Here is a 24,377-nt window from a genome sequence, read left to right on the forward strand (position 1 = left end):
TTTATTATTGTGTTTGTTACCAATAGTAAAGCTTTGTGGAGCATGCTGGTGCTATATAAATAAATATTAATACTATGTTATACAATGGGCAGTTCTGTGAGGCCAGTAATAGGTTTGTGCTTGCTTTGTGGGTGGCTTGATTGATGTGCCTGACTAATTTTAATCAACTGAAAGAGGAATGATTGGAGATCAACTTCCCATGCACATGGTTGCAGAAATTTTTTAAGGCAAACAATAGGGGCCTGATTCACCAAGGTGTACATTTGTCGATTTTGAGTGTATCATCCGCAAAATCACTCTACGCATGCCCAAAACCGGGAGATAAGTCCGTGAATGCAGCCATGTCCGCTGCGTGTTCATATGCAAAGGACACTTACTACAGCCTATGATTTTGGGAAGTGAACTGGGCAGGGAAGGGGCGTTTTGCCATAGTGAAATTACAGTAGGGACATGCCAAACTCAAACACACACAGCCATGTCCGAATCCAGCTCTGAGTCTCTCAGAGTTACTTGCTTTTCTGCCGTATCTCTTGCTCCCACTAAGGGGCTAGTCTAAGTCCTGATCAGTAGTGATGACAGTCTCATATGCATGCTATAACATGTGTTTGCAATCATGAGCATTTTAAGCGCTATGGAATATGTTGGCGCTATATAAAAAAATGATGATGATGATGATGAGCAAATGTAAAAATGTATTTTATGTTAAGTGGACATTAGCAACATTCTAAAACATGTGTTTCATGACAAAAAATAAAGAAAAAAACAACAACTTTTTGCCCTGTTTAATCATTAATTATTAACAGGTGACATTAATTCAATATTTTCCTGTGTTTTCTTTTGTGAATTTATAATCCACATAGGTATTGGACATATCCTGCAGCATCTTGTGTAATAGAGCACAGCAGACCTACACCCGAATTTAACAGCACACGTATCTTGAGATTCGTGGCTTGACGAATCCGGTAGTACGCGAAACCTAAATGCATGCGTATAATACCCAACATGGGGGTTGCATCAGAATTTGTGCTTTGATGAATCAGGCCCCAGGAGACTATAAATAAGGCTGGTGTCACACAGGATGTGACAGGGTGGTCTCAGAACTCCACAGAGCTTCATGGGATTTAAGTGGTGGTCACTGACTGCTTCTATTGGGCCAAGCCAGACACTCACCAACTTCTTGATATATTTACCAACTTTCTTTTTCTACCACCTGAAACCTGGTAATTCAAATTACTTAAAAGGGAAGCAGAGGGGTAGACGAGGGGATGGTGAGCAGGAGAAACAATCACAAGCCATTATCGCTCTTGATTGTGGCTTGAGATTGGTCCACCCGCTCACACCCTTCCTCCTTCCCCAGCGTTTCACAGCTCCAGTATTTGGATAGTGCTGTGAAAAGAACTGGAGGAGCCCCAGAAAAATGGCTGCATGGAGCAGCCCCCAAGGTACTGGGCAGGAGAAGGGAAGGGTTAGTCAAATTTATTACATAGGTGATGGTGAACATTTAACTAGCCAATATCTTATTTGTACAATGTATATACAGCGGGGGAAATAAGTATTGAACACATCAACATTTTTCTCAGTAAATATTTATTTCAAGTGGCTATTGTAATGAAATTTACACCAAATGTCAGCAACAACCCTTGCAATCCACACATGCAAAGAAATCAATCCATAGATGTCCATAATTTAAGTTTTGTGTAATAATGTGTAATGACACAGGGAAAAAGTATTGAACATATGAAAAAAGGGAGGTGCAAAAAGGCATGGAAAGCCAAGACACCAGCTGAAATCTATCGGTAATTAGAGAGCAATTCTGCCAGCTGATTCAGCCACAACTGGTGGCCTATAAAAAGGTGTCTCATTACAATTTCATTACAATAGCCACATTAAATATATATTTACTGAGAAAAATGTTGATGTGTTCAATACTTATTTCACCAGCTGTAAAATGCTATCTGCTCTCTCAAGCCCAAAAGGTCACCCATCTAATTTCTATAATACTGTTTTTTAAATACATTACTAATCATATAACCAAAAATATATTTTCTGGGAAACAATTATCTTTAACTAGTGAACAATTACTTACTTTTCCCTCATTTGATAGTGTCCCCAGTGGCCACATATATCTGCAATTCCTGTCTTCAAGTGATCCATTAACTGATACAAGAAAGGTTACACAGGTATATATTATGTGGTGAACATATCATTCTTTTACAAACACATCATTAAAGCATTACAGTGAGTAATGCTGGTCATAATCAGTTTGTGCCTCTTCAGTTACTTTCCAACCGCATCAGTTTTGAACTATCGTTTGCACTCATTAATGCAGTATATTCAGCTGTTGCTCGAATAGTATATATTAGTACTGACTAGCAGTAGACACCTCATGTTATTGAACAAAATGGTTCTCAATATACCTTTTGCATACATGCTCACTCTCCTTGATCCTGTGGGAGACATTTTGCCTACATCTCGTGCATTCGGACTGGCATCTTAAGTCTCTTGACTGTAAAGCAGAAGTGGGGAAGGTTCCAGCATCCCTCACCATTATTGTAAGCAGGACATAACCAGCAGTCTCTAGCAGAGGTAAGCGGATAACAGAAAGTTCCAATGTTCCAGCAGGAATTGAGAAGCAGCAGCCCTTATGTACACAAGGTTTCTGTAGTAGGTCATTATTTATTTCTATTACATTGTCCTACATCCCTGGTGGATGCACACTGCACCTAGGGCTGGGGAAGACCTCCCACATCTTACATTGTGTTTGTTTATCGAGAAGTGCTAAATTTGTTACATGCATTGGTTGTTCACTTGTTTTTACCATTAGACACCTCTGGGGTTCATTCTAGGATAACCAGAAATATCATATCAAACTGTGATGGGGGCATCTACACAACATTGTAAAGTCATACCCACCATAATGTCTGAGCCATCTACAGTAATTATCTGATAGGGCAGTGTACTAATTGTCTTAGTAGTAAATTGCTAAATTAATCTGAATTACACATTTTTTATCATTATTTTCCAAATCATATAACTTCATGGATAAATTTGTTATGAAGCTATATTAAGTTTTTACTTCAAAGCACAATTTTTCCTTTGGGACTATGCTACTGGGTCACATGGCAATTACATAGACTATTGAATTGACTCATAGCGATCAGTTTCCTGTTCTGTACTGAGCTCCAATTGGCTGTAGGAGTTTCCCCTTCTCTCACATTTGTCTCTCATGACCAGCTTGGAATGTTGGTATGTCTAGCTTTGTTTTATTTGGCTTCTACATAGGGTACAGTGTCTGGATCAGCTGGGAATATTGAAAATTAAGGTTTAAATATGTTAGCCATGTAGCTTTCTTTTCCTAAAGATCAATTATAATAATTATGTTATAAAATAATATTGAATTCAGTTATGGTGGTTATTGTACCCTCCTTACAAAGTCTTACTTGTTTGCTTAGCTGCCTGTCTCTGGTTTTCTTGTAAACTGGTACTGCACAGTCACATCACACCTATAGATGAAAAAACTGCATTCCACATTTATTATCATGTCTGGGAGCAGCGGCAGGGACATGATTTAGGGAAGGGAGGTTGCAATGGGGCATGTGCCCCCCTTCATTACTTTCCGGCATTCTGCTCCCTCTTCCCTCCTTCTCACTGACTGTCAGGCGTGATGTCATCGTCATATCGAGATGCTTTAAGTGAGGAGCCACACAGAGAGGAGGATTTGCCAGAAGAAAATAAGACAGAAGAAAAGAAGACAATAAGAAGGTAAGCGTAGAACAAGATGATGAAGGGGATACAGTGTGGTGATGAAGAGGGGGGGGGACAGTGTGGTGATGAAGGAGGCTCAGTGTGGTGATAAAGAAGAGGGCACAGTTTAGTGATGAAGACGGTAACACAGCTTGGTAATGAACTAAGGGTCACAGTGCGGTGATGAATCGGGGGCAGTGTAGTGAAGGAGGGAAGCAGTGTAGTGAAGGTGCACAGTGCGATGAAGGGAGAACAGTGTGCTGATGGAGGTGAGCAGTTTGATGAAGGAGGGGAGCAGTGTGATGAAGGGGAGGAACAGTGTGATAAAGGAGGAGAGCAGTGTGATGAAGGGGGAACAGTGTGATGAAAAAGGGGAGCAGTGTGAAGAACGGACAAAAATGTGATGATTTTCTTAGTTATTTTTCCACCCCCCCAGTTATTAATAAAAGTATAATTTCTAAACTTAGTTTGGAGGGAACACCAAATATTCTCACACAGGGTGCTGCTGGACCTGGGGTTGGCCTTGCTGGTCAACACTATAGACTTAATTTTAATCTGCAGCTGGTACGGCACTGGTGCACAGTCCATTTGATTGCAGCCTGCACATCTGCGTCATTCTCTTTTACAACATTGGTCCTACAGGGATCCCATAGATGTTAGAGAAATGACGAGGCCGAGCAGGCTGCAATCAAAAAACCTGCGCACCTCAAGTGTACCAGCTAAAGAGAGGAGGAGTGTAGACAGTGGAGACAATAGATGGGGAGAGAGTGGAAAATCCGTAAAGAAAGCACGCAGTAAGCTAAAGGATAAAGAATGAACTGACAGAGGGGGAAAGAGAAGAGATGAGAAAGGGATAAGCAGGCTTGGAAAACAGTGATAGCATAATGATAGTAAGGGAAGGAGAAAAGGGAGGAATGATTATAAAAGTAAAGGGCCTGAGAAGTGCCTGCAGTGGCCTAACCTAGACTATGTAATAACAGCCTATTCATACTATACATCTTTTTATTGCGTCTGCAGCAATTTCTGAGGTATAGCTTTGTGGACAGGGCCGTCTTTCCCATTGGGCATGATGGGCAGGTGCCCGGGGGCCCAGGAGAAAAGGGGGCCCTAGCAGGTCTGCTGTAAAAAAAATCCTGTAAAGAAAAAAGAAAGAAACTTACCTTTTGCGGTCACCTGGTGACGATCCAGCTCATTCTCTGGTCCTCTCTTCCGTGATGCGCTCGCAGTTAATGTCGGGCGTGTTGACGTCATCACGCCCGACATTCACTGCGAGCACAGCATGGAGGAGCACAGCGACGAAGTACAGAAGAGGATTCAATGCATCGCGATTGAAAGGTAAGTATATATAACCCTTTTTTTTTTAACTTATATATTTATATATAGGGGCCCCCGGGCACTGCTGTGCCCGGGGGCCCATACTGTTGTTAAGGTGGCCCTGTCTGTGGATACAGTGAAACACTTATTTTAAACTAGTTTCGGTGTCTGAGCGCTTCCTTGTCAAATATTTGTCCTGCTTACATTTCTGAGGCAGTCTGCAGATTTATTCCTTTCTTTTAGGAAGAGAATATATCGCACAGAGTGGACCTAATTCATCCTACATGGTTAATATCTCCCAAGTAAAAGATTAATATCCATAAACATATCTATAGTCAGTGCAGAGGTGGAGCACCCACAAACTTAGATCGTAAACTAGAAAAATAAACAATGGGGAGGGGGGGGGGGGGGGAGGTGTGTATCGGGGCACTCTGAGGACAAAAAGATTAAAATATATTTCAAACTTTATCGGTATGCATTAAAATATTAATTGAATATCTTCTGTATGGTGTCTAAAATGACAATTAGCGAAATAGTAAATGATGGATATGGTATGAACAACCAGAAAGATTGCTGTTAAAATTAGCATATAGACACTGCTAAATGAGCCGTAGGTTCCTAAAATATACTAGTAAGTATTGAAGTCAATATGGTTTAGCACTTCAAACAGTGAATCAGGGATCACCGCCATCCAAGTGTTAGCGATTAGATACTATCATTACGTTAACTGGGAAATCCAGTGTCACAAACTGAGTGGAGTATATTATTATAATGCCCTACCCCTCCTCCACACCGCAAAGTATCAGTGTTGCGGGGTACTTCAGTGAATATGTCTATGCCAACACAGAAAAATTTAGCCAATGAAGGGAGTATAATCCCAGGTATATTTGCCCCGCACCCTGATAAGTAACCCGGGTACCCTTGGTATGTAATGCTTGTCCTCCACCCTTGACACTGAATGTATAGTGTCAGTCCGTGTAAAAGATCAGTAGCTCTAGCCTAATTAGGACTTAGTTCATCTGTTGCACTCTGCTATCCGTTGGCATAGTAGTAATTTTAAAAATATCTAATCTGATTTATCTGCATAAATTCTGGCATAGTATTTAGGAGAGCCTACGGCATGTGTAACGTCGACGCGCGTTTCGCTAATACAAGCTTTGTCAAGGTAACCTGATACAGCCTGTCTATTGGATATTTATAGCGGAAAGACTGCCCATTAATGACATCATTCTTAGTAACGTTGTTAGTAAGAATGTTTCTTGATTGACGTTACTTCCCGCCACTAGCGGTGGAGAAAGGGGGGGGTAAATCCTTCTTTCAACGATTCAGGTCAATAACAGGTAAACATGTATAATGACTAATAACAGTTGGTCTATTGACATACTAATAGATTATATATTAGTTCAGGATGGTAACGTAATCTGAGTAAATGGGTCCAGGAAACGATGTTACCATGATCAGGTGAATCGATTACTTGACCATTAAAGCCGTGAGGGAGAGCACTTGTCTTTATTGATTCATATAGAGTCTCCATAACTCTAGTTGAATAACAGAAATTATTAAATATCCTTCCAAAAAGGCTATTTTTGGAGAATGGAGCGAGAAAATGCACATAACTGAGGGAGTGTTAAGGTGGAAAAATCTAAAGTGACAGTGAGCAAAATGAAAATAAACAAAATCCACTAGCTTGCCCACAACATGTCCAGATAGGGTTGGATGTGTGGACTAAATTAACCTTTATGTTTTCTGTTTAACACTTTGATGACTGTGACTTCACTCTGGCCCAGCACCCCTCCCATTTATTCATAGATGTTTTTAATTAGGGTAGCTTGCAGCTAGATTTTACCTTCATTATATATAATCTGTATGCAGATGCAACAGAGAGAGGCATGTACCCACGGTATAGAAATTAATTGTCATTGCACCCATATCAATGTCCCAGTAGATGACATTCACAAATTGGTCATATTATACAGTAAGTATCTCATGTTTATGTCAGATATTATATTGTACATTAATATTGCTATAAGTCTATTACACAAAAATGTGTATTATAATTAGGAGGTCTTTGGGGTCTAAAGTGTGCTCCTGCATTCTTGTCCTATGTTATGTAAAGTCAGTCACAGCGGTGACTTTTTCATACATTTGACAAATTTGGGTGTGTCCCCTTTTATTTATAACTGGGAGAGTGAGAAACAAACAATTAAATTTGCCAATAGCATGTCCAGAAAGGTATTGTAAATCTATGTTTTATTTCTATTACATTGGACTGTATCTCATGAAGAAAGGATTATGAAGACTGATTTTTTTGGGTGTTGCATTGGTGACTTAAAGCACAGTGTGTGCTTGATCTATGTCCGATTTAAAAAAGGACTTTTTAATAGTAATCATGAGGATAGGTGGGATTATGTGTGCTGTGATCAATTAAATATAATTTAAAACCTGTACACATGTATTGCGTTCAACCATACTTATATTGATATAAATAAAAGAGAGGGCGCAAAATATAAACGTGGTTGATGTTTATAGCTCTTTTGTGAGTATGTGGAATAATAGATACACGGAGGCAAATCTCAATCTTGCAGATAAACGATGTGGCAAAGTAAGATAGAGAACTCTTACGCTAAAATTCCCTATAGAAGTCCCGGGACTCAGTGCATCAGTGTCCTCCGTTGTAGCTGTAATCTTTCTCCGTGTAGACTGTGTGGACGGCGTCCCGCTGCACATCTAATGCGGAAGTGTAGATTCTACACTATTATTCCACATACTCACAAAAGAGCTATAAACATCAACCACGTTTATATTTTGCGCCCTCTCTTTTATTTATATTTGTACTGTTGTTTAAGAGGTGCTGCATCTATTCAAGAGAGCGCTTACCTTTTTTATCCTACATACTTATATTGAACAAGGAAAATAATAAGTTTTGTCCTTGTTTCCCATGGTAGACATAAGTACCTTGGGAATCAGTTAGCTCACATCCAGGTGTGACTGGTAGAATTCATGTACCTTCCACCCCATGCCAATTACATGAACTCCCAAACTGACATGCCAAGGTCAAGCTGCTGATTAATGTTATTAAAGAGACCCTATGCTGCAGGTTTTACTCAAAATGTAATTAATCATCCCAAAATTGCGAACATGGGGACACATTTTCAAAACTGTATTAGGGTTATGTACTCTATACAAGCTTTATAACATTTTCTTGCTTCTTCTTCCTTTACACTTACTTCACAGAGAGGAAGAGAGCATCTGAGATCTTCTTCCCTCTGAGCAGGGGTTAATTTTACACTTTAGACCTAGGGCCAGATTTACCACTAGTCAACCTAGGCAACTGCCTAGGGCCCAGCGGTCCCCAGAGGGCCCTTCCAGGGCCGGCGGTGAGCGAGGTAGGCAAGGCATAAAACAAATTGCGGCCGGAAACAGATTAAAGAAAAAAAAACGCTGCTCGATCATGTAACTGTTTTTTCCTTAGTCTGTTTCCGGTCACAGTGATGACTAACCGAGGAGCAGAGAGGAGCAGCGCGCCGGAGAAGAAAGAAGTCATGAAGAAAAGAAGACCAGAAAAGAGGAATACAAAAGAGAAAAAGTCAATAGAAAGGAAAGTAAAACAACGGAGGCACAGAGGTGATGATGAAGGGGCTCAGAGGTGATGTGAAGGGGCACAGAGGTGATGTGAAGGGGCACATGTGATATTGTGAAGGGGCAAAAGTGGCAATGAAGCGGCATATTGTGATGATAGAGGGACAAAAGTGACAAGAGCACATACTTAGATTTAAGCATATTATTTTTGCAAACAACTTAATAAGTATTTTTGCCCTGTCTTAATAGTTATTAAGTTGTTTTGACCCAACTACTTAAAAAATGGGACTGCTCGGTAATTATTTAGGGGTGCCTTTTTCTGTAGGAGGGTGGCCTAGCTTTTTTCATATGTTAGGTACACCCCCAATGATGCAAGTCATGCCCCCAATGGTATGGCCACACCTCCTTTGGCGGTGTGCCGCCGATGCATGACGGCACATACTTTCACTTTTGCTTAACTATAGGGGTATATGGTATGCTACAAAAATATAATGCTATGGATTGTTTCAGGGAGGGGGGGGGGGCCAAGCCAATATTCTGCCCAGGGCCCCATGAGTTCTAAATCCGGCTCTGTTTAGACCCTTAGTAAACCATCTTATGAGCACGTATGATCCTGCTGAGATGGTATTTCATGCTGCTTTGAAAGTTAAACCTGTGCTACAAGTCATGTCTAAGCGCACCCTATTTGCTCATTTGGCTAACCCCCTTCTTTAGCTCACAATTACCTATTATGGACACTTTACTGCTCAGTTTTTTCTTTTTTTTACTCTTATAGACACATGTGTGTACCCTAAAACCATCTTATTAACAAGCAACAACACTATTGCTTCCATAACTGCAGACAAATCAGACAATTACATTTATTTATTCTGCCCTGTTCATTGTAAGTGACAACAGGTATAGCGAATAGGGTAACAGGGACAACCTATTGAGGCCATGGAACGTCTATCAAATGGCCCACCTTGGCCAATGCTTGGGCACACAGGTTGCTAATATATTGAGTTCAAGATTCAAGTACTTTATATTGAAAATATTGCATTTTGAAGATTGGTGTCAACAATTTTTCTTGACAAAATAAAATGTATTTTTTTACTACCTTGTGTATCAGATTGTAAATAGCTTAGCCATTAATCATACAGTACGTGCTCTAATGTTTTATAATTATTGCCAGAAAAAACGTTAAATTAAAATTTATTAAACACATATAATTTTAATATACTGACCCTTGTATGAATCTCTTGATTAACCGTCTGTTTTCTAGATGTTGTCTTCACATCAAGATATCTAACCAAAGGTCCAATGGTCAGCCCCTGCATTAAAATACACATTCATTATATATATTTACATTATATGTAAATGTATGAACATGATTATATTGTATTTAAGTATTAATATTTGGCAAATGAAACAAGTGGGATGTGTTTGTTCTTTCTTTTGGGATATTGTATAGTATAAAATTGTTATAGCTATTCAGGAGACAGTTAAGGGTAATATTCCCAAATTCTTAAAAGTAAATCTGAGGATACTTTGGCCATGCCCCCTTTTTAACACTACGCACTAGACACAGCAAATAATTAACTTTTTAAAATAAAAATGTAAAATTAAATTGTCAAATTAGTGTGGGGCACAGACTTTAAAAAGTTTAAATTTCAATTAAGCATGCTAATACAGAGGAGGGGTGAGAGATAATCCACCCACAGATGAGGGGTGAAAGATATAAGAGATATTACCCCAACAGAGGAGGGGCTGAGAGATATTACCCCCGCAGAAAAGAGTGAGAGATATTACACAAATATACATATATATATATATATAAACATGAAGCCCACCCTTTGCATGGAGCCCACCCTGCTCTCTTCATCCAAAATACCAGGGACCCTTAACAGTTTTTCCAGTCGAACACACTCTTTTGGATGCTGCTTCCTATCAAAGCAATTTCCATGGATTTAAAAGCATGCAAGTCAGACCGCCTGGGACATGAATACCTGTCATGTAAACCAGTGACTCCGCCACTATCTATCTATCTATCTATAAATATATATATATATATATATATATATATATATATATATATATATATATGTCCCATATATATGTCCCAGGCTGTCTGACTTGCATGCTTTTAAACCAAGGGAGATTGCTTTGTATAGGAAGCAGCATCCAAAAGAGTGTGTTCGGATTCATGAAAAACTGTTAAGGGTCCCTGGTATTTTGTGTGAATAAAGCAGTATGGGCTCCATGCAAAAGGCCCAGTTTGGGTCCTCTGGTCTGCAGACTCACAGCAGACTAATTAGAAGCTGCACCTGAGTGATGACTGTAAAAGGCTGCAGCTCTCCCTCAATCTCTCTCTCTGACCTGTGGAGGAGGTTAGTTGCCTCCTGAGATACGTATTATTGCTGTGGTGACCAATAATACGTGTTTGATTTGTGTGTGGGACATAAGGTCCTTCTCCCTTGAGAAAGGGTCTTCGTGAAATGTTTAAGTTAGTGCCGAACAGGCAAGGTTTTTATTTATGTATTAGTTACTTTGATTATGCTAATAAAATTGGTTGAGGCCAGTTAAACCGAATATCCTTCATTCAAGTAACTTATTGCTGCTGTTCTTTGCCATCTACCCCAGGTGATGGTACCCATTCCCTCACAATATATATATATATATATATATATATATATATATACAGAGAGAGAGAGAGAGAGAGAGAGATCACCCATCCTAACTGCTGCCCATATATTGCACAGAGTACACCAACTGCTATAGTGCGTTGAGATACCACCTCTCCTTATCCAGTCTAACCCCTTTGACATTTTCCAGCCCCCCTTGCCAGTCCCCTACCCATTCTTTCAGTGCTTCTATGGCTCTATGGAGATTCTGAGGACATATAGGGTTTTTGATAGTCTAGAATGACACGGAACCTACAGGCAGTGGAGCTGTGTGCAGAAAGCCATTCCTTTTTGGGTCTGAGAACAATTACGCTATGAGTGCTTAGGGTTCATATCAATAAATCAAGCAAGAACTATGAATCAGTGACAAATGTGGCAGTCACCAGCGCTGTCCAATCAATAGTCTACACTCAGATTTTGGATCTATGATTATGCCTAACTCCTAAATGTCCCAAAAAAGTGGATGGAGTTTTACCCTAATTTACCCATTTGTGGGTGGAGTTTGGGTAGAATGGGGAAACTGCTTTTTGTGTCGAGATTTCCTGATTCTAAATGTAAATGTTGGGAGATATGGAATATGTACCAGAGGAATTTTTCAACTACACACCATACATAGGTAATCAGTATTCTAAGGACCTTTTGCCTCCAGGGTAAAGGGGCAAACTGACATGCACACATTACAGAAAAAAACAAAAACAGTTACAACAGTAACTTCAACTACACGGGGAATACTGTGCTATTTTTACCTGGAGAGTGAAACTATTGAACAATGTTTCAGGTACACAGATTTCTTTCATCAGGGACTTCATCAGGTATTTACATTATTTGCACTGAAAAAACTGCCCCATCTTTGTCTCTGGGAGGTTTCAGTAAATATTAACTATATATTTTAGTTATTAAATGAGTCACATGTTCTCCTTAAACACAATCTTACCTTAATAAATACTGTGAAGTATATAACTACAATTGTTGAAGTGATAAACATTTTCTTCCTTGGAAATAATAGAATTGGCAACAAAAATACAAGAGAGAAGCTACTGGCCCCCCGTAAACCACTGTAGGCAATGATGAATTGGTCTTTAAAAGTGAACGGGTATGTCCGGAAACGGTTTATGATGGGAAACAGAAGAAAAACACCTAGATTGTAAAAGATAGACAATACATAACATTTTGAAAATGTGTTGGTTTATATTTATGACATATAAAACATAATTTGTACTTAAAGAAATAATATATTGAAAGGTTAGGTGCTGTTTAAAATATAATTGCATACAGCTATTTTCTAGTGTAAAGGGGTTGTATTAATAGGAAATCACCAATTTGACATTGACTAATCTTGAGAAAGGTGCTTGTTAGAAATGGTTTGATCACAATCACATGCTGCTCTGTCTAGTTAAAAAGCTCTCTTCTACTTTCAATCATATTCCTTCTGAACACTACCAGGTTTGCTATACTGAAAAAATTATGCAGGGTAAGCCCAAAGACATGTCATAATTTCCCATGCTTTTATGGCAAATACAGAGACTATTTTGTTTTCTATAGAAAAATTGTTGTATTTTACTTGACCATATAAGCATTGTAGAAGCTTCCATTCATGTTAATAAACATACATATGTAGATACATTAATTTCTCTAAGTAGTATGACCTTTGCCATTATGTTTCAATAAATATTTCTAGAGAAATGCTAATTCTGCATATTACAGACAGGAGTAGAACCCATTAAGCACAGGCTAAAATAGCCTACCTCTACCTGGAAACTGTGTCCTGTCTGAGCCAGGAAGTAGATCCAGGCATAAGAAAAGCCAAACTGACTAGTTGATGTCAGGAACTGCAAAGGGTAGGATAATCAAGGTCCGGATTGGAGAAGGTAGAATAGTCAAGGTTACTAGCTGAGGTCAGGGGTTGGAGAAAACAGGATTGTCAAGCAGGCCAAAGTCCAGAAGCCAGAGTAACCACAGTCAAAATGAATACTTACAGCTAAAGCTCAGTACTAATACCTTGCTCAGGCAACTGAGGCATAACATCACAATCCCACATCAATTGCAAAAAGTTTTCAGAGCAGAGACCAATGAATGTTTTCATTGTGTACTGACTTCACTCATACCCAAACTCGATGCTGGGACTAGCAACAATGACAAGGCAGCACAAAGAAATGGGGCAGCACAAATTAGGGACCTCGATCAGATAAGTTACATATTTCTACAGAAAAAGATTACACACATACCATACTTACCATTTAAATCACATAACTAAGCATTATCAAAATATACACTATTTGTCAACTAACATGGTAAATTGAACAAATCTGTAGATGTTGTGAGACCATTTCTGTTTATTTTTATGCCCCAGGCTTCAATAAAGTACAAATCATTATCAATTTTTCTGGTGCCAGATTTTCTGTAGCCTTAAGGCTTAACTGTTCCAAGTAATTACAACAGCTTTAAAGCTACGGCTAAACCTGTAGGAGTAGAAAATATATAATGATGTTTCTCTGCGCGGTCTATCCACAAAGCTGCCTTTCCTCTTAAAATGCACAATCCCCAATTTATGCAGTAATAATGGTTTAAATAAAAAAGTATTAAGAGAAATGGGCGCTACCGGATATCACATAAGAAAACAAATAGGATCAAAAACTGTCCTATTTTTGACTGTGGAATGATCTTGCAATATCTAACACATGGAATCCAAAACACATAAAGCAATAACAGTAAAAAACCGATTTACATGGTAATAAACACCCAAAAAAGTCTGTATAGTTCAATTACTGTGTGTATTCATTCTTCACAGTAATTGAACTATACAGACTTTTTTGGGTGTTTATTACCATGTAAATCGTTTTTTTACTGTTATAGCTTTATGTGTTTTGGATTCCATGTGTTAGATATTGCAAGATCATTCCACAGTCTAAAATAGGACAGTTTTTGATCCTATTTGTTTTCTTATGTGATATCCGGTAGCGCCCATTTCTCTTAATACTTTTTTATTTAAACCTGTAGGAGTGCCCTACTATCAAGTGCTTAAGTTACTAACTACTTGTCTCTTCCCGTGTGACATCCAGCCTCCAAGGAGAACAGCTACACTGTTTTCCATCAGTCAGGCATCTCTATCTGACTAGGATAATGTTCTTTGTCATTTTGCATTATAAAATAAGAGAGTTAAGCTAGTTACACACTACAGAAAATTTCTCCCGATGCGATATCTGTATCGATCTTACCAACGACTGAAAGTCCCGGTGAGTATGCCGATTCATGTGTACACACTTACACAATCTTACACGATTTACCTTCAGATCTGTGCTCTTCATCTGTCATAACTATCTGCAGAAAAGATTGTGTATATTCTGTGGAGATCTGCCCACACTGTTGGTTGTGAGTGCATACACACTTTAGAATTTGCCCGATATCGTTCCATCGTTATAGAGATTTTTTAGTCCTGTTACAAAATCAAATGAAACGATGTGCTGTGCTTTGGTATGATAAAACATGATCATGGGAGCGTACACACTAATGCAATATCGGACCAAACAGCCATTTGTCATGTGATTGCCACAATAATCGGGTGAAATACTTGTAGTGTGTACTCAGCTTTAGCAAGTGGTCATTTCCTCAAATAAATCTTATGGCAGATTGGGAGTCGCCAGGATTGGAAATATAGAGGATTAAATCTTACTGATACCTTCAGCTGTGAAAAATGAGAACATTTCAGAAGTTCCATGTACTCATTGGGTCCATTAACTATTTTATACTTTGAACTAGCCCCACTGATGATACTGTACTGTAAATATGCCAAGAAACATTATTGTTGGGGTTTAATAACTGATGACCAGTTTTTCTTAATATTTAGATAATTTTAAAGTGAAAATAAATTATTCTTAGCTAGGATTGATAGTACCCAGGTATGTAGTAAATTCTGCAGGAATCTGATCTTTTATTGTGTGCTATAGGAGTCAAACAGCTCAAAAATAATAAAATTACACGATTTGAAACATCTTACTTAGTGCTCGCCATATCAGGCAAAAGAGTAAAGTGAAACTGACAAAAGCCCAATTCCAGTTATGGTTTTTTCCTACTGTGGTGACACCCATGAAGATAAATATGAGGGTCTCGCTCACACTGCTCATCATCTTCATAAAGTATTTAATCGTCGTGCTTGAATTCTTTGAAATGTTTTCTTCAACGTAATTTTTCATGGTCATGGCGCAGGCTGTCATGCTGTTAGACATAAAAGCAAATTAATCTGAATGTATCTTTGTAAAATATGAAACACATGTATCTAAACATTAGCAATTTGATTTACTACCTGTTTTCATTTTTTGAATTACTTACCTATAATGCTGTTTAATGCTATTATTTAGTTTTTATTGTTGAGTTACACTGTTATTCAGAAATGTATGAGATATTACTATGGTAGTAATAAAACTATATAGACACTATCATGTAAAGAAAACTTATTTTGTATTAAACATTTCTAAATACTGGGTTATGGTCTATAACTAATGTTACAAAAAAGTCAGGTTAAAGATGATATTTCTGTGTAATTTATTTAGAATGGTATCTAGGAGCCTTTTACCCGCTGTACACAGGTGCGACTCCAGATTACTAGCGTAGTGAACTACAAAATACTCTGGTAAATTGGAAGACCTGGAATGGACCTTATTAATGGAGCCCACCCTTCTCTCTCCATTCATACACCAGGGACCATTATATCAGCTTTTCCTGTAGCTGAACACACTCTTTGGGAAGCACACACAAATAATCTCCCTGGGGTTTTAAAGCATGCAAGACAGAAAGCCTGGGACATATACCTCTGCCATTCACCCTTGCACAGTGTTTCTGTAATATCATAAATAATTAGCTATTTAGTGATTATGCAGCTACCTATTGTTTAGAAAAAATAAAGTCTATTCACACGAAAGAAGAAAAACTACATAAATTCTAATTGCAGCTCAATAAACAATAAAATTTTGACTTTTGTGTAACCAAACAAGAGAAATTACAATTCTGTCCTCCCTAAAGTTATGTTTAAATAAAAGTAGATATCATACATAGTTTTGATGATAGTGTCCATTTAAATGAATATGTAACAATTTAATTTAGTTTTTATTGTTAATTTGCATGCTTCTATTAGATTTCCTGCAGAAACTTAATGCTCATGTAATTCCTTGAATCCTTAAGCTTAGAAAGAAATATTTTGCTGTACCTTCAGGGAATGAAAATTAGTCCTGCAAGTACCACTCTTGGCTTTCTATAATAAATATTAATTAGAGAAATGTTTATTTCTGTTTTAAACACAAGAATGCAGTTCTATTTAAGAATGACAAGGCCACTTTAGGCATGTTCTAGCAACATAGCAAATTAGTTAGATGACTGTGGTTGCTGAAACTGTAATGTAAAAGCACTTTCTATATAAAATGCTATCAAAGTGCTTCTACAAAGAGCTGAAGTGGTCCTTTATTCTAAGATATTAAGACATATAGGTGCCCTACCTTTGGGATAAAGTTTGGTAACCGACGAGTTAAAGTTCTTGTCAATCTTGATATTACTTTATTGTATTGGGCTCTCCATCATCTTTACTATATAGATTGTGTGACAAGCACGCCAAACAGATGATGCTTGCACACGTTTTGCTGAACCACTTTGCTGCACTTTATTAAGGGATGTTAGAATGGTATAGTCAGCAATTCTTGGGGGTATATTCAATTAGGTCCGGCGATTACGATGCGTGCGACTGCCCAACTCCCATTACACCGTGGATTTCCGTGCGCACCCTATAAGGTTGTGAAGGGAAATCTGCAATGTTACGTTACCGTATTGTCACTTTACATGCGCAGCCGCACACAATCACGGTAGCCAGACTTAATTGAATATGCCCCTTGCAGTTCCAGCAATCAAACCAAAATATTTTTCCTGCAACCCTGCTTCTGGCTAGACATCCAGCTCCCTCACTCGACACCGGCCACTATCTGGCATCAGTCACTCTGCCCCCAACACAAACCCAGCCATTTATGCTAGTTTCCCAGCACTAACTAGCTAAACTAGAAATCAATCACACACATGTGCTCTACCTGTGATTCTGTGTTCTGTGTATAGAGAAGTGTAGAGAATGAACCCTGTTTGCAGCATGAGCCTGCAGACTACCGAAGAAATTATTAGTCTCTCCCTTAAAACTCTGTTGCAAACTGCCCTTTCTGCCACATACCACTTCGAGAATCTAGGTGAAACGGATATTGCATGGAGTGCATATTTACGGGAGAGAGCATCACGTTTTTTTATTTATAGCTCCCGGTCTATGCTCCAAGGTGAAGGATGCAATGACAAGAACCATTGGGTCACTCTCTTTGTTCACTTGTACCCATTTTAATGGTGCATGGTCCATCACCAGGGTAAACTCCTTACTCAAGAGGTAACACTGGAGGAATTCGACAGTCCATTTGAGGGCGAGGCAGTCCTATTCAAGAGTTGCATACTTTTTATCCCTATGCAAGAACTTGCGACTGAGATACAGGATGGGTTTTTCCTTCCCATCCACCTTTTATGAAAGTATGGTGCCCAGACCTAATCTCTAGGCATCAGTCTGCAGACAAAATTTCTTACTGAAATTTAGTGGTTGTTGTACCGGAGCTGTACATAAAACCATCCTTAGGTCCAACCAGGCAACTTCAGCCGACTCAGACCAGTTAAGCTTGTCTGAACAAACTTTCTATAGAAGCTCCGTGAGTGGAGTAACCCAAGGGGCAAAGTTCTCCACGAACTTGCAGTAGTATCCTACCAAGCCAAAAAATGTCCTCAGTTGGCTTCTCCTCTCAGGCTGGGGTCAGTTCTTCACGGCTGCCATTTTATAATCCTTGGGATTGACTTTCCCCCATCCAACTACACAGCCCAGGTATTTGACCTCTGACATAGCCAATGCACATTTCTTGGAATTGTCAGTAAGGGCATGTGCCCTCAAAGATTCTAACACAGCCTCCACTTTGGGAAGATGTGATTCACAATACCGTGTATTGATGACAATGTCATCCAGATACGCAAATACCCTATGTGGCTGTAAGAGCTTATCCATGGAATTTGGTAGGTGTACCATGTAGCCCAAAAGGTAACACATTATTGGAATAAGCAATCTGGTGTGAAGAACGCAGTTTTGGGCTTGACTGAAGCTGTTAGAGGTATCTGCCAATACCACTTTAAGAGGTCTAAGGTTGTCAGCTATTCAGTTCCCCACCAGTTTGTCTATTCTTGGTATAAGATAAGTGTCAAACTAGGAGACCTTATTTAAATGTCTAAAGTCATTGCAAAAGCATATAGTGCCATTGGATTTCGGGACTAGTATAATAAAACTATCCCACTCGCTAGTGGATTCTTCTACATTGCCCAGCTGAATCACATTTTTAACTTCTTGTTTCACTGCAGCCCATCTAGCCTCAGGAATACTGTAGGGCAGTTGCTTCACTACTAGCCAGGGGGTGTGAGCATGTCATGTTATGTAAGAGTGGTACGCCCTTGAATAGGAGAAAAGACGTCCCTGTTTCGAGCCACCATCTCTACCAACTGCTGCTTTAGAGACGGTGTCAAAGAGGACTCAATGGGTACCTCACAGCCATCTGTTTTAATGGCCAGCATTGAAGATACAGAATTTTCCTCATGCCAAGGTTTTACTAAACTGACGTGATAAATTTACACGTCACTTAAACTCTATAGTTCACTGGGCCAATTGCCTCTATGACCTCATAAGGTCCCTGCCAATGTGCAAAGGGTTTACTTTCCATGGATGGGGAACTAATACTTTGTCTCTTGGATTGAGAGAACGGACTACTGCCTGAGTGTCATAATGCCTTTTCTGATGCTCCTGGGCACCCTGTTGTCTCACCAGAGGACTTATTTGTCTCATCCTCCTATACAATTGTGCAACAAATTGAACCACATTTGGCTCCGGGGGTTCTGTTGTTCCCAACCTTCCTTAAGGATGTCTAAAAGACCTCTAGGCTGTCGTCCATACAAGAGCTCAAATGGACTAAACCCCATTGAGGCTTGTAGTACTTCCCGTACTGCAAACATAAGAAAAGAGAGGAGAGTATCCCACTCTTTTCTTTCTTGTGCCCTTTTAATCATCTGTTGTAATGTACGGTTAAAGCGCTTCACCAGCCCATTCATTTTCTTTTACACCAAGTTACTGACCTAATTTTTTCATTAATTTTGACATGAAAGGAGCGTTCTAGTCAGTTAGGATTTCTTTTGGAATCTCCAACCTCTATATAAGAAAGTACCAGCTCCTTGGCTATAGTACTTGACTTAATATTAGGCAATGGGATGGCTTCCGGAGACTGAATGGCATAATCCAGAATCACTAAGACATACTCGTGCCCACTAGATGATTTTTCTAACAGACCCACCAGGTCTATTCCTATCCATTCAAAGGGGACTTGAACAACCGGAAAAGAAATCGATGGAGCCCTGTAATCAGGTTTCAAAGCAGTTTTCTGACATACAGGGCAGGATAGGCAGTACTGCTTTACTGAAATATGTATTCCCTGGTTGGGTACGACCTTCTGACGCTGAAAATACTGCTGGAAATTCTGCGGACACGAAAAGGCAGACAATCAAAATATTAACAAGGAGGAAATACCTAGCGCTATAAATACTGATGGGGAGAAATGCCAACAGGCTTAATACCTACTGTCACGAACAGCACTCACCTGAGTCTGCGTGACGCATATGTGACACAGGGTCAACCACAAAGACAACCACCTGGTCTGTCTAAAATGATTAAATCCTTCCCTATCTATGCCACACACTAGCTTTGCGATACTAATTACCACCACCAAGGTTGTTTCGGATAAGAGCTGACACTCTTATTTAGGGAGCCTTCGGTTCTCCCTAGCATTAATCCAACACAATTTACTTTAATCAGAGTTCACTTAAACCACAAGGTTTGCACAGTTTCAATTAGGTAGCGTCTGGACCAAACTGTCGCGTGAATTCATAAGAACACAGAGACTAGAACTTATTAAGTGTAATTTAATATGGAAAATACATCCACAATGCTTAAGATAAAAAGATAATAAAATGACATCCAAATAGAGTGCAATTGTTTCTTATAAAATAAAAAGGATAAAACACAGAATTGATACCTCACTTAGAATCAAGTTTGTGGTGCCGGGAGGAGCAGGAAAAAATGGAACCTCTTCAATTAAACTCCCTCAGAAGAAGAACCCAGGGTTACATTTTCAATACAGTTTTAAAGTCAAGCTACAGGGCCCCCCAGCCCCCTTCCCTGTGAGGTCAGAACCAACAGGAGGGGAGAATGCAAATTAGGGTCTTATGACTTTGCTGTTTGAATACCTCTAAGTCAAGTTTCTTTACACCGTCCTAACTTTTCAACAGTATGGTTTACGAACATGATTTTACCTTCACACAACAGGTCCTAAGTTTCCCTTCATCTGCATACCACACATGCCTCTGGTATGTATGATATTGGAGAAAATGATATGATCTTTTCCTGTGCCCTTATTCAGCTTGAATCTGTCATTAACATACAACCCAGTCTCTGCAGTCGGCCTGTCTGGGGCCTCCCAAACATGTGTGAGATTTCATTGTCTTGCAAGAGATCTCCTCAAAGGCATTCACATTTGCCATCCTGCCATAAATGGTATAAGGTGCTATCCTTATCTACCAGCCCCCCTGGGTGGTTTAACATCCACAAAACCCATTGATCTAACAGCTTCTAAGAGCACCAGGTCACACTATTTCTAGGAAGTAATACACAAACATATATTTGCAGATTTATGCCTAAACATTAGCTTGCACATGACACCTTCCCTTTTTAAGAGATGGCATGGGAATTGACTGACAGGTCATAGCCCAAGCCATCTCCCACAGATCCCACCTGGTTCAAATGGAATAGCTGTTAGCCGGGTCTCAATAGGTTCTCTGGGGAGAAGGGTTAAAAAGGGGTTACATATCTCAGACTGCTGGGAATTCTGGTCTGGCAATATCTGTGGGCTAACCTCTGTATTCTTAAAGGGTCCTATCCCTTGCGCTGCAGCTACTAGATCCAATGGCAAGTCCTTCTTCCCCTCATCTGGCAATCTACAGACTGTCAGGGCACACGCATCACTGTCATTAGGAGCCTTCAACAGATTATCATGAAAATTTCTCTCTATCATCCTGGCAGGGGGATCATACCACTGCTTCTGGCTTGTCTGGGCCTGCGTCATGTTCTCATGTACCAACCCTGTTGCAGTGTGCACTTTGTCTCTAATTCTCATGTCCTCTAAGTTAAAGCCTGAGGGAACAATGGCCTGGGATTCCTGACACTGCACTTCTAGGTGGGGACACACTATGCAATTCTTATCTTGGGGGCTACGGAACAGGATGCTCCCCTCCCTCTTGGACTCATCTATCTGGGGGTGTAGAGTAACAGGGAGTTTGGGCCCCTCATCTACCTCCTCTAAGCTGTTAGACGGCTGGCTAAGTGAGAGTGGGCTAGCCACTGACCCCCCTGTCTCTATAGAAAACTCAGATGAATGGTCAGAACTCAGATGTAGATCTGAGTGGTGAACATTCGAACTACAGGTCCCAGCAGCAAGGTAAGGATTGCTGTCACTCGCTATTTCCCGTTGGTCAGGACTAGGTGTCTCCCCCCCATGCTCACCAGCTCTGTGTGCAGCTGGTTTAGGCACAGAATATACATCTTCACTCTGCCCGCCCTCCCAGTTACCTTGTACAGCATCTTCTGGGCATATTACCTGGGTGGAAACATTGTCTTTCTCTAGCACAACAGAAGTAATCACATGGGCATCTGACCCATTTCTAGTAAGCATAATATTTACACCAGTATTAATGCCAATTTCTGCAATAACAATGTCCGCTGTCCCTATCCCATGACAAGATGTCAGTGTGAAGACAGGTTTGGATTCTAACACAATACTGTTATTGGCATTATCCTCATTATTCGCATTAGGTACAATAATACATTCTCTTTCCTTGTCACCTCCTGGTGCCTGGGAAAAAACATGGTTACTCTCAGCAGGTTCTGGTACTGTAACATGGGCGGCATTAAAATCATTACACACTTCAGGTATAATATGGCATTTCCGTTCCCTGTCACACCCTGCTGCCTGGGAACAAACGTTGGTATTCTTAGCTGATTCTAACACAGTGACATTAGCATCATTACCTACATAAGGTATAATAAGACATTCCCTGTCCCTGTCACATCCTGGTTTACACCTTTCAGGTGCAATTGAACAGACCTTTTCCTTGTCACCTCCTGCTACCTGGGAACAAACTTTGGTACTTTCAGTTGATTCTGACACAGTAACATGGGTGGCATTGACATCGTCATTACAGACATACTGAGACAACATTCTTCCTAAATCTGTCCCCAGTAACACATCTATAGGCATATTATCCGAGACCCCGACATCCCTTATACCTCTTCCAGCACCCCAATCAAGGTAGACTTTGGCTACAGGTACAGTTAGGTGAATTCCACCAACCCCTTTCACAGAAATACATTTTCCTGGAATGAAGTCCTCTAACCCTATCAGTTCTGAATGAACTAATGTAACATCCGCACCAGTGTCTCTTAACCCCACAGTTACCTTGTCACCCACAGTGACTGTTTGTAGGTTGTCCTTCCGGCCCCCTTCTGGTCCCGCAACACACAGGACAGCTGGTGAAGATTGCAGGGAAGGTACCCCCCCAGCGGAGGGTGAACTGGTCTTCTTCTCTGGACAAGCGGTACTAATGTGCCCCACCTGGTTGCACACAAAACACCTGCGGGTGTCTCCCACAGCAGGCTTTACCCCAACCCTCCCAAAAGAAGAAGAAACAGTGGGTGATGGCGTTGAGGGGGGTGGCGTTGATCCTCCTGGCCGGCCCCCTTTCCAGGCCGACTGCCCTGGCACAAAAGTTCCTCTTTTAGCTGCAGGTGCCCGGGTGACAGTGTACTTGTCAGCCAGTCTAGCTGCTTCCGCAGATGATGTAGGGTCACGATCCACTACCCATTCCTTCACATCAGCTGGGCACAAAGTCAGAAACTGCTCCTGGATCATCAAATCTTGCAGAGCATCAAAGGTGGTGATCTGTAGCCCTCCAACCCACTGTTTGAAGGAAGCACACAGCTGGGCCACAAGTCCTGAATATGTGTCAGAGGCACTGCGTTTTAAATCTCTGAATTTCTGCCTATGCGCCTCTGGGGTGATGTTAAAACGTTGCAACAGGGCACTTTTGATTGCCTCATAATTTCCGTCCATCTCAGGTGGAAGATCTGCAAAGGCCTCTAATGCTTTACCTCGCAAACCAGGGGTTAGATATTGTGCCCACTGATCTTTGGCCAGTCCATACTGTCGGCAAGTCTTTTCAAACCCTCGCAAAAAAGCATCTACATCCCCGTCTTTTTCCAATACAGGGAAATTCTCAGGACGGGGTCTGCTAATACCAGTGTCTTTGGCTTCTAGCTGGCGTTTGAGCTTGGCAAGCTCCAGCTCATATCTCCTATCCGCCTCTCGCTCAGCAGATTCTCTTTCTGCCTGTCGCTCTGCTTGGCGCTCCGCTGCCTCCATAGCAGCGCGCCTCTCTGCTGCCTCCATAGCAGCGCGCCTCTCTGCTGCCTCCATAGCAGCGTGTCTCTCTCTCTCCTGACGGTCAGCAGCTTCCTTCTCCTGGAACTGCTGTATAAGTTGCATTTTAGTTGTAATGTCCGCTGGGCCCAAATATTTCAGGGCGGTTTGCATATAAACGTCCATAGCAGTGTCCACACATGAACCATTAGAATCATCCGAAATTAACCGTCCCTGGTTTTGAGGAATATCCACAGTCAGGTCCGCTCCTGAGTCCTGGCTATGCTCTTCCTCGGACACAACTGTGAGTTGATGTTCATCCCTCTGTACAAGAGCTTCAATCAATTGCTCCTTACTTTTGCCACTGGTGGGAATTACTGCATCCTCACAATCTGAAATCAGCGCCTCCTTTGTCAAACGTTTATATGCAGCAGCCATTTCCTCAGTTTAATGCCAAATAAAAAAAGATAAGAAAAAAAAGAGAAGGGGAGGGAAAGAAACAATTGCTGTATGTCTTATA

The 24,377-nt window shown here is 40.4% G+C and overlaps 1 protein-coding gene across 1 annotated transcript in view; it reads right to left on the bottom strand.

Annotated features, from left to right (window-relative positions):
- LOC142141583 (sodium/hydrogen exchanger 4-like) overlaps nt 1–24,377 on the bottom strand; it is a 54,589-nt gene that overhangs the window by 10,166 nt on the left and 20,046 nt on the right. Inside the window, exons 4-7 of the mRNA XM_075200200.1 lie at nt 15,292–15,509; nt 12,232–12,434; nt 9,861–9,947; nt 2,087–2,157 (exon numbers count right to left, since the gene is read on the bottom strand). Of these exons, the coding sequence (XP_075056301.1) occupies nt 2,087–2,157; nt 9,861–9,947; nt 12,232–12,434; nt 15,292–15,509 (579 nt within the window). The remainder of the gene's footprint in view (nt 1–2,086; nt 2,158–9,860; nt 9,948–12,231; nt 12,435–15,291; nt 15,510–24,377) is intronic.

The sequence above is a fragment of the Mixophyes fleayi genome, chromosome 2, assembly GCF_038048845.1.
Source record: "Mixophyes fleayi isolate aMixFle1 chromosome 2, aMixFle1.hap1, whole genome shotgun sequence".
NCBI lineage: Eukaryota > Metazoa > Chordata > Amphibia > Anura > Limnodynastidae > Mixophyes > Mixophyes fleayi.